The following is a 17,566-nucleotide window of genomic DNA, read 5'->3' as shown; positions in this document are numbered from 1 at the left end:
TGAAAGTAACTTGCCTTTGGCTGTGTATCATGGGATACCGAGGGTCTCTAGAGGGTTCCTTAGAGGCACGGTATCCCTTTTCCAGACACATAATGGCAGCCTAAGGGGCTTGTCTGTCCAACCCTTCCTCTCTATCATGACAAAGGAGTTTTGTGAAGGGTAGTTTCTCTTGGTGTGAAACTTAGCTAAATGTGCAAATTTAATTATTTGGCTATCCTTTTTTGTGACTTCAGGATGAAGTGCTGGCCAGTGTAGCCTTGTTAATGTCAGGCTGCATTATTTGTCTTTGATTTTCTCTTAAGTGTCTATGCAGGACTGCAGAAGAGGACACCTTAAGAGACTATTTCGATTGCTCCGGGGGTCCATGCACATGGGCGGGACTATTCACAGATTATGACTATAACAGAGCTACCCCTACTACAGAACTGGAGTTACAGGTAAGAAATTACTCCTTCTTGGACGGTATGGCCTGTTCCCAGGTCTCTTCGTCCTCTGGTCCGGTTTTTAGGTCGAGTCTGAGCAGCATATGCACTTCTCTGCGAGGCATGCTGTATTAGATTATAGGTACTTGAAGCTCCGCCCACTCTCTCCCCATATTTTTCATTGGCTTGGGTCTTTGTTAATGCTGGCTTCCGATTTGGTAATCGGCATGTTAGGCCCTCCTTAGTACCACTTTCTTTATTTGTAACCTCCCATGATGACTGGCCCTTTTACTTCTGTTACACGGCCTGTGTTATTTAGTCTGTAAGTGCTATTTTCTTTAATGCGTTTCTCCTACTGCAGGCACGACATGCTTTCCTGCAACATTCAGCGCGCCTATTGCACTTTCACTTTCCAAGCAGCCGGGACAATGGCGGCTGCTTCTTTGGAATGCAATAGGGCTTGCATTTAAGAGAGATCGAGCTAATGGCATTGTAAATGACAATAGCTTAAACTCTAGCAAATGCGAGACCTTTTGCTTTGTAAATATTTTTTGGGGTTGTTTCTGGGGGTGAGTGTCTGAAACGTTTTAGTGCTCTGTCCATCATCTTATTGTGTTTGTATTGTTCGCCCTAAGTTGGCAGGGTATGCCCTGATGTGGGTCCCTTGCTCACTTTGCTACTGGATTCAAGCTAGCGCTGGCTGATGAGGGGTGTTACCCCCGAAACCGGTCCCAGGATGCTTGTTTTCAGTCCAGGGAAGACCTGGCATGGCAGTTCTGGCTGAACTTTTCTCATGAGGCACATGGTCAAGTAGATTTGCATATAGCTGGGTCTGAACTGGGGCGGCGAAGTGAGCTAAAGAACGATGATGGATTCAACCCAGATCTTTGGCTGGGGGGTGAGTGTCAGAAAAGATTTAGCGCTCCGTCCCTCATCTTCTTGTGTTTTCATTGTTCGCCCTAAGTTGGCAGGGTATGCCCAGATGTGGGTCCCTTGCTCACTTTGCCGCTGGTTTCAAGCTAGCCTGGCTGATATGGGGTGTTACCCCGAAATCGGTCTCAGAATGCTTGTTTCCGGTCGAGGGAAGACCCGGGTTGGCAGTTCGGGCTGGACTGTTCCCATTCGGCACAGGGTCAAGACTGATTTGCATATAGCTGGGTCTGAACTGGGGCGGCGAAGTGAGCTAAAGAACGATGATGGATTCAACCCAGATCTGTGACTGGGGGTGAGTGTCTGAAAAGTTTTAGCGCTCCGTCCATCATCTCCTTGTGTTTGCGTTATTTGCAAGTGCCCCATGCTGCACTTGCACGTTAATAGAGGCAACGCCTCTTTCTTTGGACAAGCCGCCATTAAAATGAAATTGCTTTTTGGGGCACTTTTACAAAAAAATGCATTTGTTTAAAAAAATATATGCTTTTTTGGTAAACAAAATGCACCATAGCACGCTTTCACTGTAATGGTGGCCGCCCCTTTCTTTAGATGCAGCTCATCTAAAGAAAGGAGCGTTAGGGGAATTGTGAAACAACATTTTTGCAATTCGATAGGTCTTGCGTTTACGAGAATTTAAGCTATTGACAGGAGCTCAAAGTCTCATAAATGCTAGACCTATTGCATTGCAAGTGCTTGTTATTACAGTGTCTATTCAATTTCACATTCCAAATTTCATTTAGCTGCTGTGCTACATTTGTTTCTTGACAAAGTGAGTCACCAAAAATCCTGTAACACTGACAGACATGTTTCCACATTTGCAGTACCATATGCAATTGGGAATGTGGCAGAACAGTACAACATCTGTGCTGACAAACCATACTCTCCAAACACTCACCAATCACAAGGTATTCTGGTACAGTAAAGTGAAATTTTCTTACCTTCCATTATCTCCAGACCTCTTTTGTAACAGGCTTCTGCGAATGGGGCGCTCTGCTTTACAATCTTCTTCCTCGTTAGATCTCACCTATGTAACATTGGTGATTTGGTATATTTGTAGGAATATCTGCTACATCTGAAGCCCCAATAGATGATGATGAGAAGACCAGACATCAGCTGGCAGAGTGCATGTTACGGAGGTGAGTCTGTGCAAGGTGTCATACGTTCATAAAATTAAAGTTCCTGCTTCTGGGCTTTAGGAGTGGAATGTGATTTTGTATTTGGTTTAATGGACCATGCCATGACGTTACCTGTAGTGTTTATTAATGTCTAATTCAAGATCAAAGTGACGAAATAGAATCATTAAACATTATGAAGCAGGTGTTGTCTTACTGTTTCTATAGATTTTTCTTGTCTGATTTACACACAACTCCAGCTTGTTGAGACAGATTAGCAGACAGGAATTCTGTTAAATACTTTGATTTTAAATTTAACAATTTTTGTAGTCCTCAATAGACTTTGATTTGCTGTTTCAGAACCTCTATCATTTGTCCTCCGCCTTGAATAACCGATTCCCTTGAAGATATTGTTGCTAACTTTTATCTGCTAAAACGTAAAGTATCATGGCATCAGGCTAGTTTCTCCCCAAGTTCAATGTCTTTTTTTCCCCTCCCTTCATGTTCTCCCCCAACCTGTTCCTGTTTCTCCAGTATTGGATCTTTTATAGATTCACATCCCAGTCGTTGCAGTGGGAGTCTAACTGTACTATAGTAAAGCAGTATTTATCCCTATCATAGGCTATACTGACAATGAATAGTCAGTTTAATAGCCAATCGATGTCCTTTAAAAAAAACAACACACTTGAACTACAACCAATCCGGCGACGGCACCCTTTAGAACACTCCCAAGAGATACTGAGTCCTCAGAATTTCTACTGCACGTCATGTGAAGGGAGGCTCTCTTGAGTTCTGCTCAGTTTTCTTCTAGTTTTTGAAATGTTATCTTGGATATTTCCTAGTATGTCTGACACATTGAAACAAGACATCCTCAGCTCACCAAGAACCTGCAGAAAGAAAAGGCTGCATGTGGATGACCCACATAAGGACATTCTTTATTGCCTCTACCCCCAGCACAAGGTAAGAGTGTAAAATATGCTACGTTTTTTCCTCCAAAACCTTGAAGGACGGAGCGGGGAGCCTCCTTTTGTTGCTACTGAACTAAAACTCAAACACACATCTTCTGAGGTAGACAGTGATACCTCTGCAAGGTTTCACAAGAGATCTCGATTTACCGAACAAGGACATCTGAGGAGAGCATGAAGGCTGTGAAAAAGCATCACCCTAAAAATCCTAAAAGGAGGAAAAGAAATCTGTCTCCGCAGAGGCTGCTTCCTCTGAACCCAGCATACCAGTGCGCCATATAGTGCAACAAAGAGCTTTAAAGTGGCCAAAGGTTACTACATTTGGCAGTCAGTAGTACAACCCCATTCAATTAATAATTAGATGGGTATGCAACTTGTGTTTAAAGGACCGCAATCCTTGTTAATAGTTCTGCATCTAAACACATATACATTCTAGACCAGACAGCAGAATGTATTAATAATTTAATTACTCTTTATTGGTTTAGTGTTTATAGTGCTTGCATAGCTATTTTTGTATTGTGTAGCCTGTGGGCTAACACCAAGTAGCTCCCTTGACTAATGTATAGTGTTTTCATTCATCGTTTCTGTGTGATTTAAATTTGTTTGGGATGAAGTCAGTATTTTTGTGTAGGTCTTTGTTCACATGAACATGGTTTGTGATAAAAATGTTAAGAATTTGTATATATCTTCTTCCCAATGTTCTCCATATGTTTCTAATGGTTGTATATAACACCCAGAGGTGCACGAAAGCAAGCCCGAGAGGTGTTGGGGAAGAATAATCATCATGATGGAATGTCCAGTGATGAAGAGCTGCCACCACAAAAGCTTGCCGATTTCCAGAAGAATAAAGGTATGTATATAATGTCTAGTATCCTAAAAAACAAACCTCTCCTTTTATGAATGCTAATGTGGGAAAGTTCCCTGTGCCTGTGGATTTTCTGCATATTGATAGTTTACACTGTATGGTCATCAGTGTAAAATTATGAAATCAATATTTTTTTTTATTTGTTATATGCCTGTATTCATGTTTAGCTGAGTGATCTGAATGTGTTCTTTGAACTGGGGTGCCTATGAAATTAGTATTTCAAGGCCTGCGTAGATCTGAGTAGGTGTATAAATAATTCTCTTTCCATGACATTTGTGAAATGCCACCAGCAAAACTGTAGCTTTACATATGGCGACTCTCGCTTGAATTTACTGTAGGCTTCTTGGCACATATTTGTTTAGGTGCCCATGATTGGAATACATTGGTTTAGAAGCATTGACATTTAAAGGAACCAGAACAATGCAAGTTATCGCAAGTGCTCACTGATGTGGAGTAATTTGTTTTTATGAAAAAGAAGGGGTTTCAGACTTTAAAGTGTTTTCTCTGAATCTTGGTGCCGTCACTGGTTACTCTTGCTTACCACTATTACCCCAGTGTTTTGAGTACCACTGCACTCCTGTTGAAGAACCTTATTTTATACACTTCACTCCTCAACAGTAGCCAGATTAAGCAGTTGAGGCTTAGTTCAGGAGATGGTAGAGTTTTGGAGTGCAGGTATTGCATGATAAGTTAGTTCTGACGATGTAGTTATTGCCTAATCTGTGCCAAAGCTTTTTAAAATAGATCTTTATTTTCAAGTTAGTAAAGTAGGGCTGGTAAAATATGTAAAACGTGGAGGTAGCCTTCTGGAACCAAGATGCAAGCCCAATCAAATTCTTAGCAGTATGTGGTGAGCCACGATAATCAAAATAATATTGGAATCTGTGGGTAATGTGTCCCATTGTCTCAAGTTTGTAAATCCTAGCCCATCTTCAGAAATTGGAGTGCTTGCAAAAGATCTTCAAAACTCAAACGTCACCGATTAGTGAACTTGGATTCCTTCATCATAAGATTTGCTTTTGGTTGACAAAATAAACTGATCATAAAATCCGAATTTTGTATTGATTTATATTGTGAAACCATGTAGTGGTTTGGCTTGGACCTGCCTACTGAAAAGCTGCATATTGACCAAAAGTGAGGTCAGAGTGATTTTGATATAATAGCAGCGCCCCACACTGAATACCCTATTGATTGGCTTTTCTGCGATCTGGTTAAAAAGCATATGTGGTATTGCTAAGTATCGTATTAGATTACCTGTTGACATTAATGGATCCGTGAGTAAAGCAGAAAAGAAAGAAGGAGGAAAGAGAAGGTAAACAAAGTAGAGTGGAGAATAAAGGCAAGTGAGAAAGGCAAGTCTTCAATCAGGGCTCTGGTCTGGATCAGTCCAGATACAATGCTTCATGTAGAAAGTTAAATTTGTTAGATCCTTAAGTACCAATCATTCATCCAAGAATGAACAGCTGTTTGAGGTCCAGAGATTTTCCCAGGGTTCAGTGAATCTCTGAACTCTTCTTTACAAGGTCTTTGAGGATGAATCCATAATTGCCTAATTTTGAGGCTTTTCCATGTTAAGGACAGAGAAAACTCCTTTTACATTTTGCCGAAAGTGCTGCCATAACTTCCATAAATACATTTGCACAAAACATGTAATTTGTGCCTTCCATGACTTGCAGACAGTCTTTTGTGCGTTTCAGGTCTATGGCACAAAACCTAGCAAGAAAACTACTAGCTACTCTATGCAATGATATCTGACCATGGACTGAGTTTAAGCCATTGCCATGAAACGGCACAACCTACCTGGTCATTGTGTTCAAAACAAAACCCTATGATATTTCAGCTATATTAGTTTTTTGAATGTAACTTGAGGTGGTGAATAGGACAATGGCCAGGCTCATATATTGAACTTCCCTAAAACGATTCTCTTGCATCAAAGAATGCACCTCGAGCTGAGCAGTCATAAGTAACAAAAAAGTACACAATATGATAAAAAAAGGCAACATGCCACTTTGAATGCAATCTGCCACCGGTAATATGATGGGCATAGTAGCTTCACACTTTCTCAACCAAAAGATGAGCTTCATAGAAAATAAGGGACAGCTGTATGACCGTTTTTTTGCGGTCGCAAATGGGAAATCGGCCAGTTTACAATCACAAAAAAGGGTGTTGTATGTACAAACGCTATTTTGCAATTCAGTGACTCACAAAATAGTGTTTGTAAGTCGCTGTTAGGAAGGGGCGGGCCAAGTGCGTCTCTTCCAAATAGGGAGTAAAAATAGTATGTACCATTGTTTTGCAACCGCATTTGCGGTCTCAAAACACTCGCAGTGGTGGAAGCGATGGGTGTGGTTGTCCACCCGGAAACAATGGCTGAGGAAACTTGTGAAGTGGGTGTGAGCTGAGTGGAACAGATTGATTATAGAGTGGGGCAGGCCAAGTGCACAGAATGGCAGAACGGAATGGAACTTAGTGGAAGTCAGTTTACAGCAGGAAAGGGAGGACCCTGATGTGAAGCAGGATTTGGATCCGAAAGATGGTTAATCACTAAATATGAACATGATTATGATGTGCCACATGCGTCAGTGCTTATTTTATATGTTCTTTACTCGGGCCACTTGCCATATACATACAGATGGCGAAATGTACTTGCTGTAGCATGCTTCTCTCTTTTTGTTTGAGGGGGGCCTTTCACAGGCACCAGACTGGGTCTGAAATTTGTTCTTAGGCATGGTTCTACACCACTGACGTTCAGAAGCTCCTGACTGAGAGGCAGGGTAACATCCTTTTTACTCCCAAAAAGTGATTTATCAGTAGTATAAATGACGCTTGAACATTTGCGCCATCAGTTCTTTAGTTTGTGCCTCCACAGACACTGGATCAGAAACCACTACACATTTTCCCTTTTTTTTCTTTGCTGCGCGAAGGGTAGGTTTTAGGGGCTCCTTAAATGAAGAGACAGTCAAAAATAATTTGCTGTCACAATAGGTCGCTCATGAGAATTTTGTTTTAAGGCAGGCTAAGTCGGCCTAATAGATTGCCCCCTTGATTGAATTTCTTAGTCATTGCTTAAACGTAGTTCAGATTGAAGGTTTTTCAACCGTTTGTGCCATTCCTAGTGTTTCGATGTTGTGGAGAAGGGCATGAAGCTGAATAAATAGAATTCCCAGGTTTATTGCCATCTGTTTGGAGTCAATGTTAAAAAGAGACACTTGTGTGGAGCCTTTTTTTTAAAATGTCTTTTATTGCTAGTAAACAAATCAGGATCATTGTACATACATTGTGTCAGAAACATCAGTAATTATGTGATCACTCTGCCAAGGACCCCACTGGTACAGTTCCTATAACACAGGGTGGCAAATTGCAAGCATCTTATATCCGCAAATCTCCTGTTCTAACCCAGCCCTCCTTTCAGATGCAACCTTTCAGACAAACCCAGCGGGTGGGCTTCACCTCAAATTGCCTGACCGGTAGCCACTTCTATGCTACGGCAGGAGCGATTCATCTATAGTTGCTATCTTCCCATCATAATACTACTTTTTATTTTGCTTGTTTTTTACCAAACAAAACATTTAAACTTACTGTTGCTATTGACCGCGTCTGGCGGTAAGGGAATCCTCCCACTCATTATACTTGTGTGTCTTTGGTTGAGGGTTGAGAGAGGTTTTCGCATGTTGCAGCGTCCCTCACACCCTGTCCCTGTCCGGGGTGTGTCTGTGGGTGGAGGGTGATGCAATGGGGGCATAAGTGGGGAGCGGTCTTGTGAAAAATGGCATAATTTATCTACAGGGTCTCCGAGGCATCGGAATGTAAGCCAGCTGGCAGCCGACACCTGGGTTCATGTTGTAGGCCAGGAAGTGTTGCCTCAATGAGGGGGAGGGGAGCCTGTAGTTGTATTCATTGTGAAGCCATTGAAGAGGGGGTGAGAGCCCGCCGGGGGGTCACTCTGTGTCGATGACAGGGTCCCGTACTGTGGGCGATCAGTGTTGCTCCCTTCAATGTGGTCTATCCCCTGAGTACTCTCCAACATAATTCCCTAGGTCTCTAAATCTCGGTCCACGTTCTCATCCACGCGTGCCATGCGTTCTTCCGCTATCCCCCCCACCCCCCTATTCGCAGAGATCCGTCCTCCATTTCTCTGGGAGGGGGGGGGGGGCTGTGGCTAGCTTCCAGTGGATGGCTATGCGGCGTTTCGCCAACACCAGCCCAAGCATGTTAAATTTATGCTGCATGCGGGCTGTGGCCCTGGGGACCGACAGTACTCCTAGCAGGCAGTGTGTGACTGATGGCTCATTTGGGAGCTTTTTTGCCTCCAGTAAGAGCGGATCATGGGACAATCCCAGGTCACATGCACGAAATGAGCAGGGGTGGCACCGCATCTCAGGCACTCGGGTGATTGTGATGGGTCAAACTTTGATAAGTGCAGGGGAGTCAGGCAGATGCGGTGGAGTAGTTGAACTGTGTAAGCTTAAACCATGCATTGCTCGAGGTGTCCTGGACTTGCACGAATGCGCGTTTCCATTCCCCTTCTGTTAATGACACAGGTAGATCCTCCTCCCACCTGTCTCGGGGTCACTGACGCTGGTTCCAAGAATTAAGGAAAAATGGGATGGCTCCTCCTTTTCCTTCCCACGGGTGTGGAAGTTAATAAAATATCTACTTCATAAAACTACTTGTCCTGGACCAAAATCCACTTGTCCCTTTGGTGCCATGTAGTGCGGTGACAAATTATGGCAACAATCTCATTATATAAGAGCTCTGATAATAGCCTCTCTGATTATGCCAGAACCCATACCTTAGTAGGGTTTGAATACTAGCAATTCCCTTATTTTGCCACCTTTCAACAGATCTACATACTGAGGCTGGAGGTAGCAGTAAGCAATAGTTCTCCATGGTTGGAATGCCATTTTGAGTCTGTGCAAACCTACTAACTTGCATGTGTATTGGATTTTCATCAGCTTATCTCTAATATTTTCTCATATAGAGAAAAGTTGGAAATTCACTCCTGACAAGGGCAAAAGTAAAACTTTTTCAAGGGTTGGGGGAAAAAGTGGTTGGCGGTTAAGTGAACTTGCCAGTGCGAAATTGTAACATACACATATTCCTGACCTACTTCTGTAAATTCTTGTGAATTCATGAAAGCCGTAATCTGCACTACTGCAATGACATATACCATGGGTGCACTTTTGTAACTTTGTTTAAGAATGGGGCCCTTGTTAATGGCTGGCGTTTTTGTTCTTCTAAAATTTCTATCTTATAACCGGCAGGCTCCACTTTGAGTGACCGCATTCTGTTTTTTCACAAGGAGCATATCGGCATGCAAAGTAGTTTTGCAGCGTGAATCTTTCTGGATTCACTATGCTGTGCATTATTCCGCGATATGGTGGTTGGGTCCGGATTCGTAGTCTTTTTTTTTTTTTTTTGTAGCCCAGGTGGGCGTCGACGTCCCACCATTTGGTGCACCTCTCGTGACGTCGTCGTGCTTCCTGTGGAAGTCCCACCTTTGGGGCGCCATCTTCGGGTTCTTTTTTCCGCCGTTGGGTCTGGATCGTCATCGAGAAGCTCCAGAGTTTTAGACGAAGGAAGAAGTAAAATACGCGAGTTTCATTGAAGGAGTACCTTTAGAAGACTACGGAGAGAAAGGTATTACAGCCGGGACTACGAAGGAGGGGATCCTCGAAATGGACAAGACACCATTTAAGTTCTGCCCTAACTGCCACCACAAGTTTGCGCAGAAGGACCAACATCCGGTGTGCAACCTTTGCCTGCATTTTGACCACGAGACCAAGGACTGCAACGCCTGTTCCGCCTTCGCGCCGAAGACTCTCCGGGTGAGAGAACGTCGGAGGAGAGCCAACTTCAGCATTGAAGGCAAGGGTAAGGCCCCGTCGCTGTACGATCTGGGCCTTTCCACCGACTATGAGGACATCGCCGAGGGACCTGATGTCTTCATGGTCGCAGAGACCGATAAGAAAACGCCTGACGAGGTAAGAGACACGTCGAGTACAAAACCACCGAAAGGGCCCCGAAAATCAGATGGTGACTCTTGAAAAAAATTAGTCAAAGTCCTCGAAGGAAACACCGGCGCCGAAGATTTCGACGTCCGCCAGTGGTTCAAAGGACAAAAGGCAGAGCGGATCCTTCGAGAAGGACTCCCAGGTGCCGAAGACCGCCGAGAGGCAGAGTTCGTCGAAACAGACCCACGAGGTGGGACGTTCGGCGACGAAAGACAAGGCCGCGTCGACGCAAGCTCCGTCGAAGAGACCTGCGGTCGACGCCGAGCACATCTCAAGCATGGAGAAGAAAAAGAGAAGGCTCGAGGCGGAGATGGAGAGCATCCTTCAGAGGAAGAAGGAGCTCGACGAACAAATGAAACAATTCAAAATCCCAACGGTCCCGTCGACGGATGTCGTGGAGATCGAGGAAGAAGGGGATTTCGACGCCGAAGAGCAGTCGAAGTCCTGAAGAGGAGGAAGAAGGCACCTACTATGAGGGAGAAGGTGATGAGGATCAGCAGTCGTTCTACGGCTCGGCGCCGTCGACGAGTCAGGAGCTGGAATGGCAGGACATCGACACCGAAAACCCAGAGGAGCCCGTGGACTCGTATCCTTCGAGGCCTTCGCCGCCTGACGGCATCGGGGCGTACAACATGGTCGTCAAGAGTGCTGCAGCAGCCTTTGGTGTGAAATGGGACGAGGAGAAGCCGAAACCAGACTTCGTACTCTAAACCCTGCTCCCCATCCAGACGAGGAGCCAGTTCCTCCCCATGCTCCAAAGCGTGATGAACCAAGGGAAGGAGGCGTTTAAGGACCCGGGAACATACCGGTCCATCACACCCAGAACGGAAAAGAAGTACAAGCACTCCTCGCAGGATCCTCCTTACATCAAGAGATCAGTCACGGCAGATTCCATCATTGCTTCCACGGCCAGGAAAAGAGCCAATGTGCCTGCGACCTCGGGGCCACCTCCTGATAAGGAGAGCAGAAGGATGGACCTCACTGGAAGGAAGGTAGAAAGAAACGCCGCAATGCACTGGCGCATGGCAAACTCAAACGCGCTACTGAACAGACACCAGTACCAGAACTGGGATGAGATGGGGCAACTAGTCCAGCATCTCCCAGAAGAGTACCGTCAAAGAGCTTCCCATCTAGTGGAGGAAGGGAAGAATATCACCAACTCGTGCATCAAGACTGCATTGGACGGGGCGGAAACTTCGAGCAGACTGATGGCCATAGGGATCACTGAAAGGAGACAGGCTTGGCTCAGAATTTCTGGATTCAAGCAGGAAGTCCAGAATAACATACTGAACACCCCTTTCAACGGTGAAACGCTGTTCGGGGAAACTGTGGACGAGAAGCTCACCCAGCTGAAAAAGGAAAATGAGACAGCAAGATCCATGGGAGCCCTGCAATTCAGAGGAATGCGAAGAGGTACCCCAAATCGGAGACCCTACGGAAGGGGAGGAAGCCAGCAGGGTACGTCGCACCAGACATTCCAGCATGGGCAGCAGGGTGACAGTCACAGCCAGCAGGGACAGCAGAAGCAGAACTGGCAGTACCAGCCTCGAGGCCAGTCCTTTCGAGGGAGAGGAAACAGACGTGTCCAAAGGAGGAGAGGGGGGGACCAACCCTCATCTAAGTGACTACACACACAAAAGGACGCTCACCCACAGCATACCCCGAAGGGTGAAGCGCAATGTAAGAACACCAAGGGGGTTATGCAAAACAAGCGCCTATGAGCATGCAACACCGGTAGGCGGAAGACTGGGCCTCTACCTTCGACAATGGCAACAAATAACATCAGACAAATGGGTTCTCAACGTCATACAACACGGATACTGCATAGAGTTAGAGAAAAGGCCTCCAAACAAGAAACCAAAGAGAAGACAGCGCTCGGGTCAGGAGCTCGCTCAACTCAGGGAGCAGACACTTCAACTACTGAAAAAGAAGGCCATAGAACCAGTGCCACGCAGAGAAAGGAACAAGGGAGTGTACTCAAACTACTTCCTTGTACCAAAGGTGGACGAATCACTAAGACCCATCCTGGACCTAAGGTTCCTAAACAAATTCATAAAGACGCAAAAATTCAAAATGACATCACTACAAGAAGTGCTACTCCAAATACGAGGTGGAGACTTCATGGCCACCGTGGACCTCAAGGACGCCTACCTGCACATCCCAATGAACAGGCAACACAAAAACCTGCTAAGGTTCAACATCAACCAGGATCATTATCAGTTTACAACCCTGGCATTCGGCCTAAAGTCCGCCCCAAGGGTCTTCACAAAATGCCTTGCAGCAGTAGCAGCGTACCTACGAAGGGAAGTGATTCATGTGTATCCTTACCTAGACGACTGGCTGGTCAAAGCAAGCACTCGCGACAAGTGCGAGGAGCACGCAGAACGGGTGACAAGAACACTAACAAACCTGGGGTTCTCGATACACTGGGGGAAGTCATCGATAGAACCAGAACAGGTGAAGATCTTCCTGGGAGCGAAGATCAACACCATGGACGGCACGGTGATGCCCAGCGACAGAGGAACAATAGCCCTGCTGAACGAGATGCGTCTCTACCAGAAGGGGCGAGTTCTGACAGTGAGCAAGATCATGGGGATGATGGCGTCATGCATCCACCTAGTCCCCAATGTACGACTTCACATGAGACCATTCCAAGAATGGCTGCAACAGCAGTGGTCACAAGCAAGCGGGAGTTGGGAGGATCTAGTGGTTGTTACGCACGCGTGCAGGAGGAGATAACATGGTGGAACAGGGAGAACTTAACTACAGGAAAGACCTTGAAACCACCAAACCCAACTGTGACCATTTCCACGGACGCATCACAAATAGGATGGGGAGCACACATGAACAAACTCAGGGTGAGGGGTCTGTGGACTCCGGCAGATGCGGTCAGACACATCAATTACCTGGAATTGAAGACTGTCCTGCTAGCCCTGAAGGCCTTCCAGAAACAGATATACAACCAGAAAGTGTTGATACAGACGGACAATACGACTACCATGTTCTATATTAACAAGCAGGGAGGGACACAATCGTTCCCCCTTTCCTCTCTGGCACGGGAGATTTGGAAATGGGCCATACCACTCAAGATAGACCTGCTGGCCATACACCTACCGGGGAAGGACAATGTGGAGGCAGACTGGCTCAGCAGACAGACCTCGGCATCCCACGAGTGGGAGCTCAATGGACCGGAAACGCAGATGCTGTTCCAGAGGTGGGGAACACCGACAATAGACCTGTTTGCAACACGCCTGAATGCAAAATGCCAAAACTTCGCATCCAGACAACCAGAACAGCAATCGCAAGGGAATGCCCTATGGATAAGTTGGTCAAGGACATTTGCCTATGCTTTTCCACCGATACCGCTGTTACACAGGGTGCTTGACAAGTGCAGAACCAGCAACATGACACTGATCCTAGTAGCACCGCAGTGGGCAAGGCAGACATGGTTCTCTCAAATAGTGGAAATGGCACAAGGCACTCCTCACAAATTCACAAGAAGAAAGGACCTGCTCTCCATGCAGAACGGAGAGGTCCTGCACCCAGAACCAGAGAGCCTCAGCCTGGCGGCATGGCTCCTGAAGACTTAGAGTTTGCACACCTGAACCTACCTCCAAGCACTATGCGAGTGCTGCGGGAGGCAAGGAGACCTACAACACGAAAATGCTATGGGGAGAAATGGAAAAGGTTCACAATATGGTGCAGCAGAAATAAACTACAGAATAAAATGACAACAGAGTCAACGGTGCTTAGATATCTCACACACCTACTAAGAAGTAATCTATGCTCATCCTCCCTAAGGGTACACCTAGCGGCAATCGTAGCTTACACACTAGGGGAGAGAGGAGGAAGTCTCTTTACGTCACAGGTAGTAAAGAGGTTCCTGGAGAGGGCGAAAAGAATTGCGCCACCAAAGAGGATACCGCTGCCGGCATGGAACCTCAACGTGGTCCTAACCGAGCTTATGAAGGCGCCGTTTGAGCCCATCCACAAGGCCACGCTGCAGATGCTGACAATGAAAACAGCCTTCCTGGTAGCAATAACCTCGCTGCGCAGAGTGAGCGAGCTGAAAGCACTGACACTGCAAGAGCCCTACATACAGATACACAAAGATAGGCTGGTTCTAAGAACGGACCCACACTTCATGCCTAAGGTGGTGTCGGCATTCCATATAAACCAGACAATTCAGATACCGAGTTTCTTTCAAAACCCCACGACAAGCGCAGAAAGAGCACTGCACACTCTGGACGCTAGAAGGGCAGTGATGCACTACATTGAGAGGACCAAAGAGCACAGGAAGACCCAGCAGCTCTTTGTCTCCTTTGCAACTAGTTTCCTGGGTAGACCCGTGACAAAGGCCACCATTGCACGATGGATTGCACGAACAATACAATTCTGCCACAAACAAGCAGGGCAGGAACTATCGGATGGGCCACGAGCCCACTCCACAAGGAAGAAGGGGGCAACTATTGCCTTTCTGGCAATTACGCCCATTCAAGACATATGCCTGGCGGCAACATGGGCTTCAGTGCACACGTTCACTAAGCACTATTGCGTGGACATTCAGATGAACAAGGAAGCAAAAGTAGGACAGAAGGTGCTTCAACACATATTCAACAGCCAACACTCATCTACCACCCAGCCGCCACAGAGATAACAAACTGCTACAAAATCTATGCACAGCATAGTGAATCCAGAAAGATTCACGCTGCAAAACGAATAGTTTCTTACCTGTCGGTGTAGTTTTGCAGCTTGAAGATCTTTCTGGATTCACTAGCGAACCCACCCACCTCCGCCAGGAAGATGAGGATGGAGATAGAGGTGGAAGGACTGAGAAGATCAGAATAATTGGAATAGTAAAGAGAATTAGAAAAGGAAAATTAAGACCACGCCTAGGGATAAAAAAAAAAAAAGGGAAAAAAGAACCCGAAGATGGCGCCCCAAAGGTGGGACTTCCACAGGAAGCACGACGACGTCACGAGAGGTGCACCAAATGGTGGGACGTCGACGCCCACCTGGGCTACAAAAAAAAAAAGACTACGAATCCGGACCCAACCACCATATCGCGGTATAATGCACAGCATAGTGAATCCAGAAAGATTCACGCTGCAAAACTACTTTGCGTGCCGATATGCTCCTTCTGAAAAAACAGAATGCGGTCACTCAAAGTGGAGCCTGCCGGTTATAAGATAGAAATTTTATAAGAACAAAAACGCCAGCCATTAACAAGGGCCCGATTCTTAAACAAAGTTACAAAAGTGCATCCATGGTATATGTCATTGCAGTAGTGCAGATTACGGCTTTCATGAATTCACAAGAATTTACAGAAGTAGGTCAGGAATATGTGTAGGTTACAATTTCGCACTGGCAAGTTCACTTAACCGCCAACCACTTTTTTTCCCCAACCCTTGAAAAAGTTTTACTTTTGCCCTTGTCAGGAGTGAATTTCCAACCTTTCTCTATATGAGAAAATATTAGAGATAAGCTGATGAAAATCCAATACACATGCAAGTTAGTAGGTTTGCACAGACTCAAAAGGGCATTCCAACCATGGAGAACTATTGCTTACTGCTACCTCCAGCCTCAGTATGTAGATCTGTTGAAAGGTGGCAAAATAAGGGAATTGCTAGTATTCAAACCCTACTAAGGTATAGGTTCTGGCATAATCAGAGAGGCTATTATCAGAGCTCTTATATAATGAGATTGTTGCCATAATTTGTCACCGCACTACATGGCACCAAAGGGACAAGTGGATTTTGGTCCAGGACAAGTAGTTTTATGAAGTAGATATTTTATTAACTTCCACACCCGTGGGAAGGAAAAGGAGGAGCCATCCCATTTTTCCTTAATTCTTGGAACCAGCGTCAGCATCACGGGAGCACAAAGATCGGGCCTACTATACAAGGTCCTGAAGACAGATCGTAGAACTGACTTAACAGTGACCCGAGACAGATGGGAGGAGGATCTACCTGTGTCATTAACAGAAGGGGAATGGAAACGCTACAAAAAAATACAAAAAAAAAACGAAAGAAAGACTACGAATCCGGACCCAACCACCAGATCGTGGAATAATGCACAGCATAGTGAATCCAGAAAGATCTTCAAGCTGCAAAACTACACCGACCGGTAAGAAACTATTCGTTTTACAGCGTGAAAAATTGTCTGGATTCACATGCTGTGCATTATTCCACCATCTTGTGGTTGGGTCCGGAATTGTCTTTGTTTTCTTTTTCCTTTTTTTTCTTCTTGTTTTGGTCGCTGTCGACCACCATTTGGTGCCAGGTACGTCCTCTGTGTGACGTCAGACGGTATCCTGGAGGTCGACGTGCACGGAGGTCATCTTCAGATTCTTTTTTCCGCCGTTGAGTCTGGAAGCAAAACGGGAAGCTCTGAAGAAAGTTTGCGTTTTCCCCAAAAAACTTCAAGAAAAGATTGTCAGCGAAAGGATCCACGAGAAGAGATCGATTAACGACGCAGAGTCGTAGACCGAAGTAGAGTGGCCCTTTTTCAACACCAGAGGACCACTCCGGGCCACAAATGGCGAGGTAGGGGTCCTGGAGAAGACCCCTTTTAAATTTTGCCCAAAGTGCCATCACAAATACGCACAGCCTGATCCATACACCGTTTGCAACCTCTGCCTACCCAAGGATCATCAGGACTTAGACTGTGAGGCCTGTGCAGCTTTCCTGCAGAAGACTCTCAGGACGCACAAGAAATCAGAGACCGGCCCAGTACACCACAATGTCGCAGCCAAATAAGAAACCTTCCATGAGGGAGATAAGTTTCTCGAGCGACGAAGTAGAGCATGCAGCTCCTGCAGAATCAACACATGAAGGATCGGACGTCGAAGTTCCAGAAAAAGGCCGCGCCAAAATGAAGGCAAAGGAGTCGAAGAAGAAGTCTGAGAGGGTAAGACCTAAAGATACGTCGGAACTGAAGTGCCACGAACCGAAAACAGCCAAGGCAGCCCCAAGCCAAAGAAACCCACAGCACCCACCCAAAGGTTGCAGAAGACGGAAGATCGCACAAGACTCCAAAGCCAAGGGTCGACGACAACGAACTCGCAAAAAAGACCTTGACGCCGAAAACTAACGTCGGCGCCGAAAAGAAAAGGAAGACCCCGGCATCCGACGCTGAAAGGGCCTTCGAAGTCTAAAAGAAAAAAAGAAGACTCGAGGAAGAAATGGCTACTCTACTCTATTACCAAGAAAAAAGGAATTAGTCGAATCATTAAATGAGTATCGAATCCTTAAAGGAC

The 17,566-nt window shown here is 45.8% G+C and overlaps 1 protein-coding gene across 2 annotated transcripts in view; it reads left to right on the top strand.

Annotated features, from left to right (window-relative positions):
* Window positions 1–17,566, top strand: part of GCFC2 (GC-rich sequence DNA-binding factor 2) — a 255,188-nt gene that overhangs the window by 150,180 nt on the left and 87,442 nt on the right. For both annotated transcript variants that reach the window (XM_085610585.1, XM_085610586.1), the window contains 2 exons: window positions 2,410–2,488; window positions 4,167–4,279. In XM_085610585.1, the coding sequence (XP_085466711.1) occupies window positions 2,410–2,488; window positions 4,167–4,279 (192 nt within the window). The remainder of the gene's footprint in view (window positions 1–2,409; window positions 2,489–4,166; window positions 4,280–17,566) is intronic.

This window comes from Triturus cristatus, chromosome 6 (genome assembly GCF_964204655.1).
Source record: "Triturus cristatus chromosome 6, aTriCri1.1, whole genome shotgun sequence".
NCBI classification, from domain to species: domain Eukaryota; kingdom Metazoa; phylum Chordata; class Amphibia; order Caudata; family Salamandridae; genus Triturus; species Triturus cristatus.
This window is presented reverse-complemented; position numbering and strand designations above follow the sequence as displayed.